Source organism: Anabrus simplex, chromosome 10, assembly GCF_040414725.1.
Source record: "Anabrus simplex isolate iqAnaSimp1 chromosome 10, ASM4041472v1, whole genome shotgun sequence".
Lineage (NCBI taxonomy): Eukaryota > Metazoa > Arthropoda > Insecta > Orthoptera > Tettigoniidae > Anabrus > Anabrus simplex.
Window position 1 is genome coordinate 115,912,523 of NC_090274.1, and position 24,132 is coordinate 115,936,654.

Below are 24,132 nucleotides of genomic sequence, written 5' to 3' on the forward strand. Positions count from 1 at the left end.
GAACTCCAGACGTGCACTTCAGGTTGTTATAGAATGGATGGAATATTTATGGAACTAGTGGTAGAAGATCCATGATATCCTCCTTTTTCTCTCTTGTGATTGGCAACGGAGTGGTGTAACATCTTTGAGGTTGAAGTACAGCATTGGTTTTCCCTCTGCGAATAAAGCTTAATTGTTTAAAGTCTTTATCTTCTTTGAGGCTATTCTTGAAATGAATCATGCCAAACTCTTTGGTGTATCTGAACCACTTGGTATTTAACCAGCTAAATGGTTCTCCATTTGTGTCCTTTTGTGCACTTTAACAAACCTGCAAAGTCCAAAAAATTGGAATGAAGGAGTTCCATAACTTCAAAATGTCTTTTCTTCCCTGCTGTCCGTACCAACTGGTACCAATCACGTGGATGGTAAATAGGAAGTTCTAGTTTCTTGTTTTACTTTTCGATAAGTGCATGCTCAACATCACATCCATATGACTATGGCCACTGACCATGAACTTGTGATCAACTACTTCAAGGTTAGGATTATCTTGCATTACCGTCAAAAGAATCGAGGTGACATGCGAGTTCTTATTTTGACCTACACAAGTGTCAGAGTAAAGAATAACATGTTCATGTTCAACATCTGGTGGGAGTGAAGTTAATTCCCAGTAGATGCAAGTAGCAATTTGATTCCCACCTCTTCCTCCCTCATCTTTATGCCACATGTAACATTTTACATCTCCTTTACTCGTCTCATGCATTGTTAAATTAAAAGTCCATAATGTGCGTTTATAAAATGCTACAGACGTCTGGAGGAATGGAGTTGGGAGATATTGTTGCAAATCGAAGGAATAACACCTCAATGAATCATCATGTTTAGCAACAAGCTTATCTTCTGATTTTTGTATATAAGCATTATCTGCTTCTGCACAATTAAGGTTGATTTCCTGCTCAATTTCATTGCATTCAGAATCATTTTTTGCAACTCATTTCTTGGTGTGAAGCACAACACACTTATGTGTCTGCTTTCGGTTGTTTGATTGAAATATTCAACTTACGAAATTCTCGTTCATATACTGATCTAGACGCACGATTACCCTCAGTTTCTTTGTAAATAAAGGTTGTACATCATTTGCAGATTAAGGTGGGAAGGCAAGTAAGTTTTATCACTTTCACAGTGGGGTTAATGTGACTTGTACAGGGGAAATGTCTGAATATGTTTTCTTACCTGTTCTAACCGTGCATCACCTCTTTTTATTTGCAGGTGCTTTTCTTCCTCTCTGACCATCTTCTGTCACTTCTGACACAGTTTTACCATCATCTTTTACAGCTTGTGTTATGAACATACTAGTGTCACTGAGTGCGTCCATGAAACACTGCCTACAAACATGTACTCATTCAGCATTAATCTTGAAAAGAATCAAATTTGTTACAGATCTGTTGTGCTGTTGCTCTGGATCAATGGCCCTTTTCCGACTTGTTTCTGGTGGACTAGAATCAACCAAGCTATTTACATATGCCTTTCTCCTGTTTCTGTCACCTAAAGCTCAGTACTCCTCAAAGATAACATTTTAAACTGGAATATTTCCAACCATTGTCCATTCCAACTCAGCACGGCATCCCATTCGACACTTTTTAAGAGGCCTTGATACCCTGGCCAAAATCAATTTTTCCTTGCTGGTAATATACTCCTTTTTCATGTTACGACTGATTTTTTTTGTTGCAATTTCTTTTGTACAGTGAAAATACCTTTACCTTTGAAGCATTTTGCAGTCTCTCCTGAATTACTTTTCCTCATTGGCTCACTTGGTAAATCACAAACCACGATTATGATACTTTCCCCAACATTACTTGCCTGATTGATTACATTACTTTCATTTTTTAAAGTAATACTTGAGACAGGTATAACTTTATCACTAATAACATTGTCAGCAGGTACAAACGTTTCCAAGATTTGAGGGCACTGAAGTTCAGTGTATGTATGCTTTTTGGCAATCAGCGCATGATTTGGATTTAGTTTGTCCAATTGGATATCTTCACTAACTGGCCGATCACTGTCCTGAATAAAATCACTGAATTCGTTGTTATAAAAAAGTTCAAGTATGCTTGTCTCATAGTCCTCCACAACACGCACAATGTCCAATTGAGCGATATTGCCTGTATCTAATTGTTCTCGTTGGAATGTACCTGGGTAAACATTTGGATTCAAGGAAACATCTTAGTCATCACTGTCTAAACATCTTTCAACCATCCTAGTAAATTCCAGTCTGTCATTGTTGGAATTGCATGCTTTTACTGGTGCCATTCCAACAGCTGAAATAGGAATATTGAAATTACTACATCTAGAAAAGAAATGTCACTATAAAACATTTCACAATTAGAAAAAATAATTAAGAAATCAAAGCACAGCTATACCGAGGATTATCCAATCTAAAACTACTTGCAGGGACTTATTATAGTTACTGTTATTGCTGTATTTTTCACATTGGCTTCATTTTGCCATCTCTAAAATCTTCATAGTTTTCGATGACATTATTGTCGTAATTATTCAAACACACTGATCGTAGCTCAGAACTGTAAACAAGATAAAAATATGTACAACTTCAAACACTTTGTGAAGCTTCCTGTTTGTCTTCCACAACCTTCTTGTATGTTTGCAATAACAGCATTGAGGCAATCTTTCAAGAAATCATACTGCTATAATGTGAGAGTAACAACCAAAGCTAAATTAATTGTTGTAACAATGTGCTACCAAGACTGCACTGTGTGTTCATGTTGAGAAAGTTTGACTTATACCATTTTGAGTAATCACGCAAAGCTATGATGTCTCATCACAACATGCCGGGCTGAGTGGCTCAGACGGTTGAGGTGCTGGCCTTCCGACCCCAAATTGGCAGGTTCGATCCTGGCTCAGTCTGGTGGTATTTGAAGGTGCTCAAATACGCCAGCCTCGTGTCGGTAGATTTACTGGCACGTGAAAGAACTCCTGCGGGACAAAATTCCGACACCTCGATGTCTCCGAAAACTGTAAAAGTAGTTAGTAGGACGTAAAGCAAATAACATTAATAATTATTAATTAATGATCACAACAGTATAACTTGAGTTATACCACTTTTCCTGAACACAAATGAAAACTTCAAAATTGTACTCTTTGAAGTTACCCCATTTTCATAACCATGTTTCATTTTACACTTATACTAATTTGACCTTTCAAAAGAGCACTTTTTTTTTTTTACATAACATAGGTGACATCTCATTTTAGCCATTTTTGACTTGCACTCTTTTGCTTTAACACGCTAGATATAGATGTGAACAGTAGAATAACAAGCTTGTCTATTGCATGAAGTTCAATAAATGTATGATTTCCCCTTGATTCCTCGTGGGCTGCGGGCAGCATTCTGTTTCTTCTTCAGAGCTGCTGTCCATGCTGGAATGATGATGAAATGACAATAAACTAAGAGCTTTTAAACCCCCCTAGCTGCCATCAGGTTTTGTTTATGTATGTATGTGTGTATGTATGTATGTATGTATGTATGTATGTATGTATGTATGTATGTATGTATGTATGTATGTATGTATGTGTGTGTATGTATGCATGTATGTATGTGTGTGTATGATAACACCGATGTCATGATTGATGAATAGCCAAGCGATTGCTCAAGTCGCAGGCTACATTTATTCATAGAAAATGGTGCAATTGCTCATTTGCTGATGATGCTTATTGTTTAAAGAGGCCTAAAGTCTAGGTCAAGATGGTACAAGATGAGTCTAAATGTAATGACAATTAAAATTCCAAAATTCTTTCACCGACCAGAATTCAAAACATGATGATGATGAACAAATTAATATGAATTTAAAACAATCAGCAGATCTAACTCACAATATTGAAAGTTAAAATAATTCTAAAATGCATCCACTGGCCAGAATTCAAAAGGACAACAAACAATGATTATGAACTTAAATCAGTGAATCTGACCCGCTATGCCCCTCCTTCCCATAAAATAACTTAAAACAATGGTATAAAAAGGACAAGGGACTGCTTCCAAAGCAAAATTCTACATTGAGGATGCTTGTTGTCTAAAGGGACCAAAATTCAGGTAACTGGCCCCTCATAATGGTACTAATTGCTGGTAAAATAGAACCATGGTGTTCCTCATGTAGCAGTACTAATCACAAGTAATGTAGACTCATGGTGTTCCTCACACAGTGGTACTAATCACGGGCAATGCAGACCCATGATGTCACTCATACAGTGGTACTAATCACGGGCAATGCCCAGACCTGTGGTGGTTTTCACATCATGGTACTAATCATGGGTACTATAAACGCACAGTGATCCATCCATGATGACGCTAATCACAAGCCCATGGGGTTCTTCACATAGTGGCACTAATCGCAAGTAAAGGCAAGCCATGGTGTTCCACGCATGATGCTACTAATCACAGGTAATCTCAAAGTTCAAGATCTATCATTTCTTAGTTGCCTTTTATGACAGGCAGGGAATAACGTGGGTGTATTCTACATCTGCGTCCTCCACCTACAGCGGGGTACTGCTCATTCGAGTGAGCCACCTTTCCAAAGCTCCTGAGAAGTTACTCACTTTTATTCTTACAACCCAATGACATGCCCACCAGGAAACTGTTTCTTAAAGTACAGTGAATTCTACACACCAGAACTTAACGAGTCACAATCCGTAATTTTTGTCCCCAACAGCTGATCAGCCAGAACCCAGAACTGTTCACTAATATAAGCTATTAGAGTACAAACGTGGAGTACTAAACGTTTGAAGGCTTAATTACTAACAGTAATTTTTTTCCAGACCATGGTTACTGCATTAGAAATTTGTTAGATAGGGAAAACGTTTAGATGATGCTTGTTGTTTAATGGGGCCTAACATCTAAGGTCATCGCCTCCTAAGGGTACGAAATGGACAACATGAGAGGATAATTTAAATATTAAAATGTATCCACAGACTAGAGTTTAAAATAAATGGTGATGAAAAATGATTATGAGATTAAAACAATCAGTGGATCTAATTCGCAATGCCTTATTTTCTAATCAAATTATAGAAAATTGAAAATAGAGGTGATAATGGAATAAGGCATTGCCTGGAAATGCAGATATATATAATTCATGTCAGAAGTTAAAATAACACATTAAAATACGCAAACACGAACTAAAATAGAGTCAAAGAGATAAAAGTGCAGTTAACAAAAATACATTAAGACAAAGAATAACGTTTAATCACAGTCATTAGCATGCAGAATACACAACAGGCTTGTGAGAGGGAAGATGGCAAGATGTTCACATTCCAACAATGATGATTGCCATTATACTTATGATGAAACACTTACTAAATCGAGGGTTTTTTCTTCTTCTGTATCTGCAGACCATGCAGGCTCACATTTGACAAATACAGGAACCTCCATACTTCCTGGAAAAAAAAACAAACACACATTCTTAAAATAAGTTCAATACACTAGAAGTTGCAAATATTCATAGATCACTGTCTTAACCCTCACAGGACCAAGGACATTGTGGACTAAGGAGGGATAAAAAAATGATCACTACACATACACTTAAGTGAAGGAATTATTTCACATTAAAACTATAATATCATATAAAATATTCTGAAGAACACCACCTTATTCAATACACAATGTTGTTAATTCTAAAATTATTTACAATATTTGCATATAATGACAAGAAACACGTAAGAACTTTTCCACAAAAGAAGATCGCAATGAGAAAACATAATTCTTAAAAGAAACTTTTCACACAAATGACTTTATACTTGTATTTTAATTGCTTTATGACATTTTTATGTACTGATTATGATCCAAAGGATCGAAACATGTCTATGCTTTAAACTATCTGTGTGTTAATTTTAGAGTTAACAACATTGTGCAATGAATAATGTGGATAAACATCCTATATTTTAATTGTAATTTGTCAATACGTACCAAAGATGATTTTTATCATATGTAACATCATGGTATGTTTCTAACCAAATAACATACACACACTTAAATGCACAAAACAGAGATCGTAGTTGTCTAGTTGTAATATTATGAAAATGCCAAAAATATTAGGAAAAGGCAACCCTCCATGGGCCCATCAAGTTTTAAATGTTGATAATTCAAATAATACTCCTATATATATATTTATAGAAGTGGTGATTATTGTAAAATTGGACAGTCAGGTATTAAGGAATACCCAAAGCCACGGAAGCACAATTGGATGCCGTTATGCATCATTAGACCAAACGCCAAAAGTTGGTTTCGAGATGTTCGCGTTTAACTTTAGGGTTATGTGTAAATTTGAGCAAACAATTTTTTTAAACATGGTATTCCTGGTGTTGTAGGATAATAGGTTGTACCTTCTCACCAAATTTCAACATTTTTATACCCACAGTTCATAGATTTTCTTGAAAAAATGGCGTTTAGTCTACTGATGCAATTTTAGGTACTTTTCACGTGCAAATAATGTTTCACAATGCTACACCAATAATCCCTTACTGTTGAATTTCTACTGAGATGGACTTCAAAAAATGTGACCGCAGTTGTGAATAAAACCTGAATCTCCCAGTGCGCTAAGTGCTTGAACCATCGTGAGCCGCGTCACAAATCCGGCACATTATTCAAGTTTTAGATGGAGAAACTCTAGAGGGGGAGTTATTCCCTAAAGTCACTGCTATAACCACTTATTGCTATGAGGAATTTCAACTGATCTGAGTCAAATCTGAATGTAAGAAGTGAGCCATTGTAGTCTATACAATGCAATGCAATGTGTATGGATTTTCCTTCATTATAGGCCTATTATGTTCTGAGAGTACAGTACTGACTTGATATTTTCAAGCCTTTGGGTAAGTTTTGTTCTGCTTCAGACACACATTAGTTGCTAAGTAGAATAGCAGTCTCTCATACGATTAGGGGCGTTGACCTAGATGTTAGACCCTTTAAACAAGCATCGTCATCACCATTATCACCATCATCATCAGAATACCAGTGCCTTAAACTAAGTAAAGGATATGAAGGTCGATCGCTTCATGCTCTTGGTCTCAAACCTCAAACCCCTACTCCAATCGCTGCACAGTTCTCAGTTTTCTGGTCCAAAAACGATGACTTGTCTGCAATGATCTAACTTGTGCAGACATTTGCACGGACAAGTCATTGGGTGTATAACGGTATTTGGTGGTTGGCCGCCTGGTTATTGATTCATTCGAAATGTTTGGCCCAAGAATGGCAAATGAAGCCTTTTAAGTGCTGAGTTACCAGTTGACTGTTTGGTACCTCAGTGCTGAGTTTTTTCATTCGTATGTAGAAAACTTTGTAGAAGCCTCAATTTTTAACTTATCAGTGGGGTGATTAGCTTAAAATGTTTATAAATATTGGTTGTTTATAAATCTAAATGGAAATGGAAAATCCTACACTTATGTTCATACTATTTTGAGACAAAACAAAATTACACTTATGTGCCCATGTGTGCATTATCTTTATACAAAGTAAAGATCCCAAAATAATATTATTTCCTAAAATCTGTACGCAACTAATACATGTAACTTCTTAGAAGTATATAAGTTGATATTTTAAAATACTTTCCAAACTTGGAATGTGGGGATAGTTAACTGTTTTCTACTGGTTGTTTGTGATGCCGATTTGTTCAACTGTCTACACCAACTCCACTGGCACAAAAGTTTGTAAAAAATCAATGATTTTCGGGTTGTCATCAAACACTACTGTGGTTATGATTACCTTATTCCAAGGAAAGCAAAACGATTCTGAAAGAAAGTATACAATTTTAAAGGTAAATAGAAGCTACTGGAAGACAAAGAAAGGCTGAAGACAGAACAGCGTGCAGAATTCATGCGAAGACCACCAATGATGATGATATCAGTCGAACAGAAAATGTGATTTAAAATATTTGCTCCCATAAATTCATATAAAACACTGGACAAGTAAGAAGATTGTTACTCTCGGTTCATTCAATCTCGAAATCAGGATCTCCATTGAATCCATCATGCCGTCCACAATGTCAGAATCTCCTTGATGTTCCTGGTAAAATTGTTTGGCATCTGCAAGTATTAGGTACATCAGCGACTTAAAGGTCTCCAAGTCTGGCTTCAGAGATTTATTTTTCATTCGGCCAAAAAGGTATTAATGCCTGATTAAAGGGAACTCTAGATTCCCGTGGTCGTCCCAATCTTGATGTATTTAGATTTACTTCCATATATTCACTATCAAATGTAGTTTTGACGTACATACTGAACGGCTGGGATTTCAAGAACTGGATTTCTTTTAGTTTTCCCAGTTTATCTTGCAACCATGGATATCCGTTTCCCAATTCACAATCAGTTTTTCAAGTTCTGCTGAAATGAAGAACGATGTTTTCCATCTGGTGAACAATGCATTTTTCTGCCTGCAGTTTCTCATTACGTTTACGTAGTCCTCTGCAGTGTATAAATGCTGATGAAATTTGAGGGTATGCTAAATATCTGCAAAGTCACTGCTTTCATTATTCTGATTTGAAATTCACTGATTTGGCGCATATTACCTAGCATAACATGTTAAAGCACACTGAAGCCTTTGCAGCTTCCTCAAATAAATATATCGATACAAAAATATTACTTACATTGCAGACTACCATATTAGATACCGTACAACAATCTCATTTTGATGCTAAACTCACAAAGTTCTTTAAGGGACTTATTCTCCGACGTAACCATTTTAGCAAGCGGCATTAGTAGCATTGTCCTTCTCCTTACTTTTGGAAGTACTTGATACATTGCTGAACTTTGCCAATTGATAACCCACTCAGTGCATCACCACGTCAATAACTTACCACTATCGAAAATGTGGGGTCCATCGCTGTCATCCACGACGCAATGTGAGGAATGAGGCGCTTGGTCTAATGATGCAAAATGGAATACTGCATAGTCTACTGATGCAATTTACAGTTTAACTGATTCCCAATATGTCGCTTAGGTTTTCAGTTTACTGACAACTAATGCCCTCTTGTAAGACAGTGGGAAATTTATTAAAAGTAGTTCAAGCTTTTCTCTACAAGATAGTGCTAAAATCTCAATTTTTGTTAAGTGATGCTTAGTCTACTGATGCATAATTCCATCCAATTTAAGGCAACATCAAGCATGTATACCTCCATATCTCTGGGCATTCAACACACAAAGTATCCACCTTCTGGCTGTTCCTGGCTGAAACAGGTTGATGAAACTTGGCCCAGTCAATTCCTGATACAGAACTTTACTGGTGGTGGATATTTTTGTTTTAATCTTTCTCAGCATACGCCTTTAATTGGAAAATAAATGCATGGGTGTGGAACTGGGGACCGCGTTTTTTGTAACAACTACAAAAAGTTATGTGAATATAGTAGAATTTATAGTTGTAATGTAGCAAAGTATGCATGTATATATTTGTCTAGTAATAATGGTATTTATTAACCCTCTTGCATTCAACGCGCCGATCTGTCGGCGTGAGAGGTTATGGCAAGAATGCTCACGGCACCTATACATCGGCTCTGTGCTATTTAGGGATTTTGGTCATTTGTGTGACTGTAGAATGATAACGGATGATTGTGACAGTAACTTAAAGCGAAGTCCGCCTCTGTGGTGTAGCGGTTAGTGTGATTAGCTGCCACCTCCGTAGGCCCGGGTTCGATTCCAGGTTCAGGTACGAAATTTGAAAAGTGGTACGAGGGCTGGAACGGGTTCCACTCAGCCTTGGAATGTCAACTGAGTAGAGATGGGTTCGATTCCCACCTTAGCCATCCTGGCAAATGCTGGGATGGTACCTAACTTAAGGCCACGGCTGCTTCCTTCCCTCTTCCTTGTCTATCCCTTCCAATCCTCCCATCTCCCACCAAGGCCCCTGTTCATCATAGCAGGTTAGGCTGCCTGGGCAAAGTACTGGTCATCCTCCCCAGTTGTATCCCCCGACCCAGAGTCTGAAGCTCCAGGACACTGCCCTTGAGGCAGTAGAGGAGGAATCCCTTGCTGAGTCTGAGGGAAAAGCCAACCCTGGAGGGTAAGCAGATTAAGAAGAACTTAAAGCGTTGAATTTGCCTTTTACTCAACAGATATATCCACCTGCCCAACAAAATATTTTTATTTTCAACAAATGAAATCTGTTGGGAGTGAATGTTTACTGTTGTTATTGCATGCATCTGCTTTTGGTTGGCTTATGAATACAACAATTTGATCTTGGTATCAGTTTAGTTTAGAGTTTGTTTCATTTCTTTGGTAATCTGTACTTCCTGAACTATTATTACACATCTTCTCATTACTCCACTGTTGCACGTGCTTGCATAATCTTTTTATCATAATGGCTGGGCCATTTTCAAGGCCGAATGATTCTAATATTCTTGAATTTTCAGATAAATTAGACTGTAATAATAACTTTTTTGTGGAAAGTGATTCCCGTTATGTGGGAATTTTCTCACAGTCACAGCTGCTGGCCGTGTATTGGACCGTGAAGACCTTTGCGTCATACTTCATGAGTGAATTGCAGCACACACATCATGCTGATATCAAATTATTCAGAATTAAATATTCTTTCTTTGAGGTTTAAGAGTAAAGAAGAAAGACTCAGTAATGTCTGATCTTTCTGTCATTGAAAACCATTATTTATTTTCTGAAATTGTCATAGTCTCCTACCTTAGTGTAATTTATTTTAATAACTGTTAAAATGTTTCCGTGTTGATTTTTTGTAATTTGATTACAAAGTCACAAAAATTAGTTTGACCCACTTCAAGCAAACCCCAGCATATACGCTGAGTGCGAGAGTGTTAATTTACAGCTAATTTTACTCTTAATTTGTGTAAAAGCAAATATTATCTTCCGTTCAGGACAAAAATTATAATGAAATTTCATGGATACGATTCTTTCATGTACCCACTACAAAATTATGAAGAAATTAATAGTTTCATTTCAGAAAGTTCAGGAAGTCATGACTTTTGACAGAAATCATATAGATAATTATTAAGTTAAACAAATTACACTTAAATTTATTTTGAAAGCTTTAAACAGATATAAATCTTCAACTATATGGAGAAGACACATACTTACTTTCATACATGTTCTGTAAGTATTACGTAGCAAAACCAATTATGTAAAAGTACAATGTACAACAGCACATGGGCAGAATGTAGTATCACAAGTCAAACTGTAGGCGGACTGTGGATGGTCGATCGTTTCATGCTCTTGGTCTCAAACCTCAAACCCCTACTCCAATCGCTGCACAGTTCTCAGTTTTCTGGTCCAAAAACGATGACTTGTCTGCAACGATCTAACTTGTGCAGACATTTGCACGGACAAGTCATTGGGTGTATAACGGTATTTGGTGGTTGGCCGCCTGGTTAGTGATTCATTCGAAATGCTTGGCCCAAGAATGGCAAATGAAGCCTGTTTAACCTTTTAAGTGCTGAGTTACCAGTTGACTGTTTGGTACCTCAGTGCTGAGTTTTTTCATTCGTATGTAGAAAAATTAGTAGAAGCCTCAATTTTTAACTTATCACTGGGGTGATTAGCTTAAAATGTTTATAAATATTGGTTGTTTATAAATCTAAATGGAAATGGAAAATCCTACACTTATGTTCATACTATTTTGAGACAAAACAAAATTACACTTATGTGCCCATGTGTGCATTATCTTTATACGAAGTAAAGATCCCAAAATAATATTATTTCCTAAAATCTGTAGGCAACTAATACATGTAACTTCTTAGAAGTATATAAGTTGATATTTTAAAATACTTTCCAAACCTGGAATATGGGGATAGTTAACTGTTTTCTACTGGTTGTTTGTGTTGCCGATTTGTTCATCTATCTGCACCAACTCCACTGGCACAAAAGTTTCTAAAAAAATCAATGATTTTCGGGTTGTCATCAAACACTATTTGGCCCTCAGAGCCTGTCACAGTTACCTGAAACTCTGGTGAAGAACAGTAATCCATCTGCCACGAAATTAGCGATAAAATAGCTCTTGTACTAACCGTGTTTTTCTTCTTTAGTTTAGAAGGAGGCTCTGTTTCTCTCTCGCATACAATATTTTCGGCACTCTCTCAATCACTCTCACTTTCAAAATTGCTTAACAATTCCTCAAAATGATTATCTCCATTATCACTTTCCGCTGTGGTCAATAACTGAAAGATTCTGTGATCCGAAATAACATTACTGCAAGGGCAACTAAATTGTTGTTCCACCATGTTTGTTTACATCACAGATTAACTCCACAGACGTCTACAAAACGCTCTGTAAGTTACTTCCCGAAGCTATAATCTCTGATCAGTTAGTTCTACATAATGCCCAACAGATGGCAGAACATGTCAGAGATCAAATTCGCACTCGAAAGTGAACAGGGAAACTCAAAAAAAATTAAAATTCTCGCTCACCGTCTATAGACGGGCATAGCACTGGTGGACCGGCTGCGTCAGCCTGTCTATAGGCGGGCGTAGCACTTATCGGGTTAGAAGACATTCCCGCTGGGCAAGTTGACCGTATGGTTATGGGTGCGCAGCTGTGAGCATGCATCTGGGAGAAAGTGGGTTTGAAGCCCCGGTTAGCAGTCCTGAAGATGGTTTTCTGTGGTTTCCCATTTTCACACCAGGCAAGTGCTTCCTTCCCATTCCTAGGCCTTTCCTAAAACATCGTCACCATAAGAACTATCTAAGTCGGTGCGATGTTAAGCATTCCATTTTTATCATTAAGTCCTGGCTCGATTTAAAAAATAATGACACCTTGGAATTTGCAATGTCTATTACTCTAATATTACATTTAGAAAAAATTTTGTTCCATTTAAAAATACAGTCAATTCCGTTACCTTCACAGACAGCGAGGGATTCCACCTCTATTGCCTCAAGAGCAATGTCCAGGAACATGAGACTTTGGGTCGGGTGATACCACTGGAAAAAGAGGGCCAGTAGCTCACCCAGACGGCCTTACCCGCTAAGCTGAACAGGGGCCTTATAGGGGGGACTGGAAGATTAGGAGGGATAGACAAGGAGGAGGGAAGGAAGCAGCCATGGCCTTAACTTAGGTATCATCCTGGCATTTGCCTGGAGAAGTGAGAAACCATGGAAAACCACTTTGAGGATGGCTGAGGTGGCAATCGAACTCCCCTCTACTCAGTTGACCTACCGCGGCCCGTTCCAGCCCTCGTATCACATTTCAAATTTCGTGGCACAGCCAGGAATCAAATCTGGGCATCCACGGGTGGCAGCTAATCACACTAAACACTACACCACAGAGGTAGGCGGCAGACAGTTATACTCAGGAAAATTACTGAAAGTTTGAGCATGAAAATAGATTTTTATTATTTTTTTAAGGTTTACAAGTTACTACTATCGTGGAAAAAAGTACAGACACTTGAGTTAATACTTTTTGTAAAAAGTTTATCCTTTGTCCGACACAGAAACAAGCTACACCAAAATTTAGCTTATTTCATTCTAAGTTTAATTCACTCACTTTGAAAATTCATAACTTTAAAAGTATTGATCTGATTGTTACCAAACTAATATGTCTTAAAGTAACTTATTGTTGATCTGTATACCAAGTTTTTATTTCATCAGGATAATACTGCTTTTTCCCTGCATGCAAATGCTAATTTTATACTGATTTACATTTAATTGGGTGGGTGTGTCAGAAAAAGTAGCCTACTGGCTGGCGAGAACAATGAACTTGGCCATAGAAATCCTAGCGATGTTGCCGGGTTGAACATCAATCAGTGTTCCCTGCTGTAAAATAAGCAAATGTTTGTTCCAACTTTTGAAACATCTTATATTTAATGTTCCCGGTGATGGGGGGAAAAATACCACTCCTCATCACCTAGGATGTTATTTCCTTATTCCACTTTTCTCAGCCCACAACACAACAAAGTAGTTCTAGACAAATCTAAGGTAATACAGAGCAGTGACAGAGTTCAATTGGCATGGCAAATAGGCCAACTGGGCAACACCGCTCCGCCGATATGCAGCTTTCTTCTCTCAATACCATTCAATTAAATTTAAATCAATATAAGATCAACAATTGCATGCAGGCAAAAAGCTGTTTTAGTTTTAGTCTGGCATTCTCATGAGCTTAATAACAAGCCAATTATTTTTGTGGCTATGATCACCCAGTAATGAGAAAATGTTGCTTCACAAATTTTTCAACAATCCATTTCACAAATATCAGATGAATTAAAAACTTTGTACTCCTATCCACAGTAAGTTACTTTAAGACATATTAAAGTTTGCTAATGATCAGATCAATACTTTTAGTTATGGTTAGCGTGCTGGCCTTTGGCCACAGGGGTCCCGGGTTCGATTCCCGGCAGGGTCAGGAATTTGAATTATGACTGGTTAATTCCCTTGGCACGGAGACTGGGTGTATGTGTCGTCTTCATCAACATTTCATTCTCATCACGACATGCAGATCGCCTACGGGCGTCATATTAAAAGACTTGGTGAACCGAAGTCCTCGGACACATCCCGGCACTAAAAGCCATACGCCATTTAATTTCAAAGTGAGTGTTCTGCTGGAAATAGAAAAAAATACTGGCACTGTTTTTGCTCCACCTGCATTAAAATTTTAACTTGGTACGACAAAAATTTCTACTCCACATCATTACATGTAGAATAAAATAAGATAAATTTTGGTGTAGCTTGTTTGTATGACAGACAAAGGATACATTTTTTTAAAAAGAGTATTAACTCGGCTGTCTGTACTTTTTTCATAACAGTAGAAGTGAACATATTAGCTGACTCACCCCATGTCTGAAACAGGGGTGCTGCTTCTATACCTGATGAGCACATTTAGGAAGGAGGAAAAGAACATCAAAAATGATGGTTAGTGATACCTTAAGAGATCCTTCTGTGGTGCTTCAAGGGATCAACCATCCCAGCCCTACAAGTATTCTTACTTATACAGAAGAATTAAGAGAGAGACAATGTAAACCAGCAAAATGCGACTAATTGTTGTGTTCCTATTAGCGAGCAAAGTTTTGAATGTTTCTAGTAGAGCTCGCATTGTGTCCAGGAAGAGTGTTGCCACATTTGGTACAGGTAAAACAACCGCAAATTTGAAAATTGTCATGTCTTTTTTTTAACACATGTCTGCGCTGGGCCAATGGTCTATCCAATCCAGAAAAATTGTCTTGTTGTGGTATACTAGAGGTGTGTGAAGTGGCCCAAACATCAACCTTTTGCTTGCCCCAAGACTACCAGTTTTCTCCAGACCATATGCTAACCTATTCAGACCAATGATCTCTTCTCTTAGTTCTCCAACATTTACAACCCTTGAGTATTACAAGCGACGTCGTCCTAGCCGTGCCATGTTGGATCTCCAACAGATCTTTTGCTCGACAGGCACGGAAGCTTTACTGAAACAGGTCTAATGATTGTCTTCTTTTCAGGCTCAAGTGTATTAAATTATTAATATAATGAACAACATAACTTATTTCACTTTCGGCAGGTGAGAGAGATGCAAATTTTAACACCCCAGGGTGCACCTCAGTAAAAAGATGATCTATTTTCACATATCACATAGTTCGAGAGAGATGCCCTTTTACACTTAACATTATTCAAAGGGCCAAGGAAGTTACCTACAAGTAATATTAATTATAACACCTACATAACGTTTCATATTTCATAGCAGAATTATTAATATTTGAATATAAAACGCGGTCATACTGTCGTCAACACTATTTCCTGACCTGGAAGACACTCACGTCGTTTACTTAGGTGAACGTCAATTACAGGAGGAAGAGGATTTTACTGTTGATTCCTTATATTACGCACAATGATACAGAGATTGGCAGTAACCAGACTCAATACTCAATGTATTGTACTAATTCTTTGTAGGTATGAAGAACTACAGGTACCGTTAATTTAATTTAATAGCAATGATGGTTCTAATTACCATTGTACTGAGAATCTGAGTTTGAACATTTAGTACATTATAATTACGTGAGTTTCTTATCAGCTTACCTCCTGACCAGTGTGTAGTGTCTTCTAGAACAGCATTCTAACATTCAGGTTCGGCTGTTCAACTCTAAAAGCACACACCACATTTTAATATAGTGCCTGCCGGATATTCCCTAACTCTATATCCGTCCAGTTAAGCAATTCTGGAAATGCGTTGACCAACGAGCTAGAAAGACGTCTGTAAAGGCCTGTTTTCACATGCAGGACTGTGCTTCGGCTGTGCTTCGACCGTGCTACGGCGGTGTCGCCTACTGTGTCTTTTCACATGTAGGACCGTGCTGCGACTGTGCTGTGGTCATGTGGTGTGGTCCTTGTTCATTGCATCTGTGCTCACAGGTTGGAGACATGGATCCGAACGAAGAAGACGTAGTTATCTCCTGTGCAGCGTACATTGTTTTACAACAAAAGAAAAAAAAGAAACGATACTGGGTTCATAAATTGTTTACAACGAGAGAAGAAGAAGAAGGAGAGTTTCACACAATTTTCGGTCGGCTACGAAATGACCAAGAAAAATTCGTAAAATATTTTCGAATGCGTTACTCCAAGTTTGACAATTTGCTTCAACAACTGAAACCACATCTCACGAAAAAGAATTCAAAATGGAGGAAATCCATTAGTGCAGAAGAGAGACTAGCATTAACATTACGGTAAATAATATTCATATGTACTGAAGTATTTTGATCGTAGATCAGTGTACGTTTGGTGTAAATTTGGCACTTGCATGTCCACTAGTATTATACGCATATATATGCAGTTAATTAACATTGAATTAACATTGAAATGTGCATTGAGTAGATATTAATATTAATTTTTACACATTTTCCAGGTATCTCGCATCTGGAAATTCGCAGATCTCCATGAGTTTCAGTTACAGAATTTCCCCGACAGCTGTTCACTCTATAATAGTCTCCACATGTGAGGCTATTTGGGACATTTTGTCTCCAAAAGAAATGCCCCAACCTACTGAGGAAATGTGGAAGAAAATATCTGAAGAATTCTATGATCTGTGGCGTTTTCCGAACTGTATAGGAGCTTTAGATGGAAAACACGTGTTATTCAAACGCCCCCAAGCAGCGGGTCTCTCTTTTATAACTATAAACATACTTTCTCTATAGCTATTTTGGCATTAGTGGATGCCAAATGCAGATTCATTGCTGTTGATGTAGGAGGTTATGGTAAGTCCAGTTACGGAGGACTATTCTCAAGATCAGTTTTAGGAAGATCTTTGGAAAACAAAACGTTAAATATACCAGGTCCTAAACCGTTGCCAAATTGTAATGAACCTGTTGTGCCTTATGTAATACTTGGTGATGAAGCTTTCCCACTGAAAACGTATCTGATGCGTCCGTACCCCGGATCCACAGCTCGCAGTGATGAAAGGCAGGCGAATTATAATTTCCGGCAGTCGAGAACACGACGAGTAGTGGAGAATGCCTTTGGCATTGCTGTCCAGAGACATAGGGTACTCTATGGAAGACTCCATATGCACCTAGAAAATGCTGAAAAAGTAGTATTACACAACTATTTACTCAGTGACCTGCCAGTAGTAAACGATTACGAAGACAACAGAATATGTTCTGAGCAATCATTGTTTACTGCGCTACCACATGTTGGGGTTCATGGAAGTTTTGAGGCTACAAGAGTCAGGGAAACGTTTCGAGAATATTTCATGAATGACAAATTAGGTCCCTAGACAAGGGATATTGTGATGGAAGGAAGGTGTGATTAATAACTGATAACACAAGACGTACGTGTACAGTTTGCTTCATTGTATTTTATTCACTGTATTTTCAGCACAATACATGATACATATGCTCTGTTATTAAATGACACTAGTTAAAAAATAAAATGTTAATGTTAGGTATATTCTGTACTTCATGCTAGGCTACTGGTAATGAGTTTCTTGACTCGGTATTATGGCTGGAGTACTTGTGCCAGGATCATACAAGCTGAGATGAGGGAGATTGCCATGTGCGGAAACGTGATGGGTCCTGTTTCCAGTATTCATATTAGCGAAATTATACCCCACTATACTGCTGTTTCTCTGCATTGCTTCCTTTCGAAGAATTTCTAATTCCTTGTTGTTGACAATGTTGAAAATTTCCCGCTTAATTTCTGCCTGTTCGAGTTCATTAAATTTCAGCATTGTTTCGGATATGTCGTCGAAGAACGTCATCAGTTCCTTTTTGGTTGGGTCCAACATCTGCTGAGTTGTGGTTCTGGATGAAATAAGCTGATTTAACGTTGTCGCTAAATCAGATGTACGTGTAGATGACTCCTGTGATACTGCTCTTTTACGCTTTATTGACACCGTTGATACCGCTGGGGACGGAGTAGATCGTGGTGTTGAATTATCACCATTATTATCAGCAGACTCGTATGTGCCCTCACTTTCCTCCCGTTCTTCGTCCAAATTTGTGTGAGTTCTGAAACATAATAATAATAATAATAATAATAATAATAATAATTGTTTGTAATTTTTACGGATAACCTAGGAAACATTTGAACTTACTCTCGCTCCTGTAGAAAAGGTTTGAGAATTTCCATTTGCATTTCAAACCTCCATCTTTTAATTTTCTTGGCAGCCTGGCCACTCACAGTTCTTCTTCTGTTCAAGGCTCTTCTATAGTAAGATCTCAGCAAAGTCCACTTATTTTAGCATTCTTCAGCTGAAAATAGCGGGGAAGTACAAATTAATCACTTCAGTTTGGCCTAAACGGTATCTTCCTGCACAATAACAGCCTTCTAGAAGAAACTTACCAGTGATGTTGAGTTGCACTGCAATATCCTTCCATATTTTCTCTTTTAAATGGTTGTTGTCATAGTCTCTATGCTGGAAATTATAAAGGCATCCATGTTGTTGAACTAAAATTATCACTTGTTCTTCCATCTTTAAGGAAGACAACTGCGCCACACCTATTACTGCAAACTATCACACAATGTATCTCAACCAACGAGCACAGTACTCATACAGCGTACTACGCACCCTATGTTATTCTGTCCTCGTTTATCTCTGGATCACGTGCGACTGAGTGCTTCCGATTACCACCGAAATAAGACGGAAGTCCGGCTTGGCGACACTAGGGCGACCGTTTCTAATTTTCACATGTGGTACTGTGCTGAGACCGGGCGACGACTGTGTGGGCCGTAATCGCTCTGCTTGGCGATCCATGACAGCACGGTACCAACACGGTAGGGACACAGTCCTACATGTGAAAATACTCAACTGCTGTTCAATGCAAATGGAATGCTTTATACTGTTTGACGATTGCGGACGACACAGCACGGTCGAAGCACAGTCCTACGTGTGAAAACAGGCCTTAATGATGTGTGCGAGCACATACTTTAAGCCGACTGAAGTGAGTGATGGTCCTTTAAGCAGCAAGAGGTCACTCGTATGAACGTGTTTCTGTTGCCGATCTATTCAGTTCTGCTTTGTGCTTTTGTCTGGTGTGAAGAATGTTTACGTGGTATTTATTGTGCTGTTGCTTAGTGTCGTAATTATGGATTTTGATGTACCAGTGTTATGTATGTTTACAAAAAGTGACGAGTTAGAGCGTTTATCGATTTCTCATTCTAAACGAACTAATAAGTTTAATTCGGACAATTCTCGTGAATGTTCCGTGCATTCCCTTCCAGCGCATTACGAGAGAGATATGAAAAATGAGCTTGTAGACAGGATGAATAGAAATTAAAAGTGTGACGACTCCCTCTGAAACATATGTTCCATCAGATACGGTGTAGGCCTACATGTTTTCCGCTGCCCGCAGGCTGCAGTCGATAAAAAAAAGGCCAAGTACGCACGCTTTTTGTCGGCTTAGTGTGGAAGTGTGTAAACAGTTTCTGGTCTTTTCAGTAGTTTTATACGTACAGAATATCTTAAGATAACTTTTCGTGAAGTGATAAAGTACCGGTATTTGAGAAGTAGGACGTATACTTCGGCATATGCTTTAATTTACTACCGCATGTGAATATGCCAACAATTTGCTATGTTACGATAAACATTCGAATGAAAAACGATTGATTTTTCACCTAAAAAGATCCCACTCTGTCCTTAAAGTGGTCGAAGGCTATCGCATACCAAAATTTGCCTTTAAGTGATAAAAGTCGTACATGTGATCTGCATTTTGCGGCCGAACTTACCCAAAAATGTGACATTTTCATTATTAATGGCAAAAAAATAGAAATTCGAAGACAGAAATGCAAACTGGATCCCACACAGTTTTCCTAATCTTCTGAAATATTTATCACGACATATCATATTAAGAAGATAGACTGGACTCCTCTAGTATAGCTCTGTTCACTCCAGTACTGGTGATAAATCACAGGTTAGGGCTGATAATAAGAGGGAATTCATCATAAAAGAAAAGAGAATAAGCATCTCCAGAGGAAGGATACTTTTTTTTTAGTAGAAGGTTAAAAGAAGAAAAGCAAAAGAATGCTGAACTAGAAAAGGAGCTTTAGGAATTTAAATTGCCTAATAAACAGGTAAATACTTCCAATGAAAGACTAAGTATTAAACAGAAGACAATAATTAATACTATATTGCAGAAAAACAATATCAGAAGTTCAAAAGGCATGTGTTATGATCAGGAACTTCCACTGGAAACACTCGTATTAAAAATTAAGTCCCCGAAAAGTTACAGGCATTGTAGACAGTATGACCTTCTGCCACTCCCTCATCATCACATCTTTGCATCTGTTGATAGGCCTGAAGTGTCCATACTGTATCAGTCATCATTCAGTCAGTGCCATTTCTCAAACCTTAAAAACTTATGATGATGACGACAAGAAAAGGTTAGGAATATTAATATTTGATGAAGTTAAACTAAGAGAAGAAATACAGTTTAATGACACTTCTTCAAAAATAGATGGATATATAGCCTTTGATGATCTCACACCAGAAAACCAACAAGCAAGTAATGCAAATCATGCCCTAGTGTTTAGGTTTTACCACTATTAAAGCACTGGGTACAACCTATTGCAATATATACAAGTTGTAATTCCACACCTGGTGATATACTGTCAAAAATAATGATCCATGTTATTATTCGACTAGAAAATGCTGGGATTTCACATTGCTGGATTTGTGTGCGATGGGAGTCAGACAAACAAGGAAGCCTGGCAAAATATTGATATCAGTGGTAAACTAAATAACTTACGTGTAAGTGTTCCCATCCTGTGAGCTCCTTCAGAAAGGTTTGGGTGTTTTCAGATGCAGTTCATATCCTGAAATGGATTAGAAACAATTTTCATGCCAAAAAAAATTATACCTATAAAGGCCACAATATCAGCTTCAACTACTACAGGCTAGTTTATGAAAATGATACCCTCCAGGATTCTGCAGGTTTGCGGGTATGTCAAAAAATAACCTCATCGCATATCTGTCCTTACAGTTTTCAGAAAGTGAATGCTCGTTTGGTGTTCTGTTTATTCAACGGACTATAGCAAATAAATTTTTTAAGACACTCACACCAATGATTTTGAAGGAAGTGAAGCCACAAAAATTTTAATGAGGGACCTCAATGAAATTTTTGATGCATTGAATGCCAAAACTCCTAACGAAGCATTATTTCCTGATTGTCAGAAATTTTATGATTGGTGTGAAATGAGTGAGATCTTAAAAGCACCGATCAATACATTTGCCTTTGAGAGAACTCTTGAATCCATGCGTGTGACACTTAAAAGCACAACAGAACTTACACAGTATTTGTGGAGTCTTGATTTTTTCTTATGTGCTTACAAGAAAATTCAACCAGGACCCCTTGGAAGGGCACTTTGGTATCCTACGATCCATAAGCTGTGATGATCACCCTTCTACAGTGGACATTTTGCATCCGCATATGTTACAGTCAGTGTATGTCCCACTAAGCAATGCTCTATCTATGGCAGGTAATTGCTAGTCTGAAGTTGAAGTACCCTTAACATCATTTTTCAGTCAGATTAGAGCTATGGCCAAAAGCTGTTGTCAAAAAGGATGCCAAAATCATAAGTATCATTTGTGTGAAATGAGTGAGATCTTAAAAGCACCAAACAATACATTCGCCTTTGAGAGAACTCCTGAAGCCATGCGTGTGACACTTAAAAGCAGAATAGAACTTAGGCTACACAGTATTTGTGAAGCCATGGAAAAAATTTACAGCATGTTGCCTTCAATCAGCCACTATTATGAAGTTGTGAAGATGAATCAATAGCTCCTTTCTCCAGTTTAAAAATGAATGTTAGTCATCACACTTCTGTGGGTATATATTGTTAAACATGCAAGCAAAGTGACAGACTGTACAGCATGTATTGGTCCTCTGCAAAACAATACAGAGGAGGCAAAAGGCTGTCTGTTTTCTGCCCTAACAAGTCTGCAAGAATATTGTAATGCATCCAGTTATCTTATTTACCCATGAAATGAATTATTATTGCTGTTTTCTCATGTAGAGGAAGTTGTGAGAAATATTAGTGTACACAGAGTATTATGGGGAGAAATATTTCAAGAATGCCTGCAAAATTTACCTCCAATTACTGTTTCTCGTGGTCTTGTGTCCTGTACTGAACGTGCTTAGGACTTGGGTAGCAAAACTAACTTTCCATTACATACAATGCTGATTTTATTTCCAAACAAAAGAAGGAAAGAAATGCAAGATTCTACGACTGCTAAACGTATCCAGAAAATGTCCAAGGTGTCCAGTTAACTGACTGATGGGATGAAGTGCTGGTAAGATTCATTAAGCTGGGCATGTTAACATATAAATTAAGTTAAGTAGTTATGTAGGAATTACATGTGTATGACATACATAACAATCTTGTGGCTGCCTGCAGAGTTTTAATATGTTTATATTACATAGCATGCACACCAACAGTTAAACGTGTGTTTTTTAAGGTTATAACTGATAATTGCAATCGAGTTTGATTTCATGGTGAATTAATGAAAGATCACTTAGTTCAACAGACACATAAATGTTTGAGATATTCATTAAGACACTGACAAACCAATTTCAGAAGTAATGTCATTGAATCATTACTAAATGTAAAATATTTCCTATGTATTTTTCACATATTACTTTGAAATTAAGGAACGCTATATCTTAACTTGTACGGAACACAGATCGCACATAAACACAGTCATCGGTCTGTAAACACAATGCACAGTTCAGAATCATCACATTAATGAACACACAGTTTTAAATCATCTATGTAAATTATAAATTCTGAATTAAGTCACATCAGATCTCACTTAGAATCACGTGTTCAGAAACAGCTGATCACTATTTATCTACACCAGCCCCACATAGTGAAGGAACACGTCAACCAGCAGGAGTTTACACTGTTTACAGTATAACCCTGATTTTGTGTCGCCTCGATTTAGTGTAAACACACATTTAATGGAAAGAATTTCAAGTCCCGAAAAATGTTCCATGATTTAACGTAATTCACAATAGAGCAAAACCCGCATTAATGTTAAGGAAATATTAAAATTCTCAAATATTTATTTCCATTTGCTTTGGTTATGGGACAATATGAACCTATGAAAAAACGTCATAAGCTTGCTAATGATGATTCAAGGCAGAAGAGGAATTTAGAGCACGGGCACTTAGGGCTAAAGTGAAATGTCGGACTCGGTTACGCATCCGACCGTGGCCACTGTAGTACAATAGAAGAGAACCCCCGTTTTATTTACAGTGTTATTATGCCCTTCAAAAATTCCTATGTTAATCTGTGCAATATTCTTCAGTTACAATGAGAACCCCTTAGCCTGATTCATCCGTTATTATGGGAAAATTCGGGCGTTTTAGGTTTATCCATTACCAATATTTGTACCCTTTACTCCAGCGTTTATATTGAATGTGTTCAATCATCTTCCGCATCGATTCCTTGCTGATCTTGAGTAAGCCAGACAGAGCTCTCCCTACAACTCCGACTGGTGTAAACAAACATCGGGAGAACATGTTTTTGCAATAAGTGCAATGACAGCAGTTGTTAACACCTTAGAAAGAAAGACTGAGGTAAACAATTGCTTAATTTTAATATTATATACTGAAATAAAATAAGATTTTGAAGCTTTTTCTTCTCAAGATACAGCAGCGTACATACCTAATTTCAGAGGTTAAGTTATATATTTTCGCATCTTGTAGAATTTCAAAATGCTATTCTTATGTAAATTTATAGTGAAAAGGTTATCATTATTCAA

General features: G+C 37.7%; 1 protein-coding gene and 1 pseudogene across 2 annotated transcripts in view; one reads left to right on the plus strand and one right to left on the minus strand.

The window, feature by feature from the left end:
- Positions 1–16,131, minus strand: part of LOC136881838 (zinc finger protein 254) — a 115,247-nt gene extending 99,116 nt beyond the window's left edge. The window contains exons 1-2 of one of the 2 annotated variants that reach the window (XM_068229432.1): positions 15,957–16,131; positions 5,333–5,408 (exon numbers count right to left, since the gene is read on the minus strand). In XM_068229432.1, the coding sequence (XP_068085533.1) occupies positions 5,333–5,408; positions 15,957–16,000 (120 nt within the window). In that variant the 5' untranslated portion in view covers positions 16,001–16,131. Of the gene's footprint in view, positions 1–5,332; positions 5,409–15,659; positions 15,712–15,956 lie in introns of those variants that run through there. The other variant, XM_068229433.1, reaches the window with a different exon arrangement.
- A 167-nt stretch (positions 16,132–16,298) lies between these two features.
- Positions 16,299–17,646, plus strand: LOC137502409 (uncharacterized; annotated as a pseudogene).
- The last annotated feature ends 6,486 nt before the right edge of the window (positions 17,647–24,132 follow it).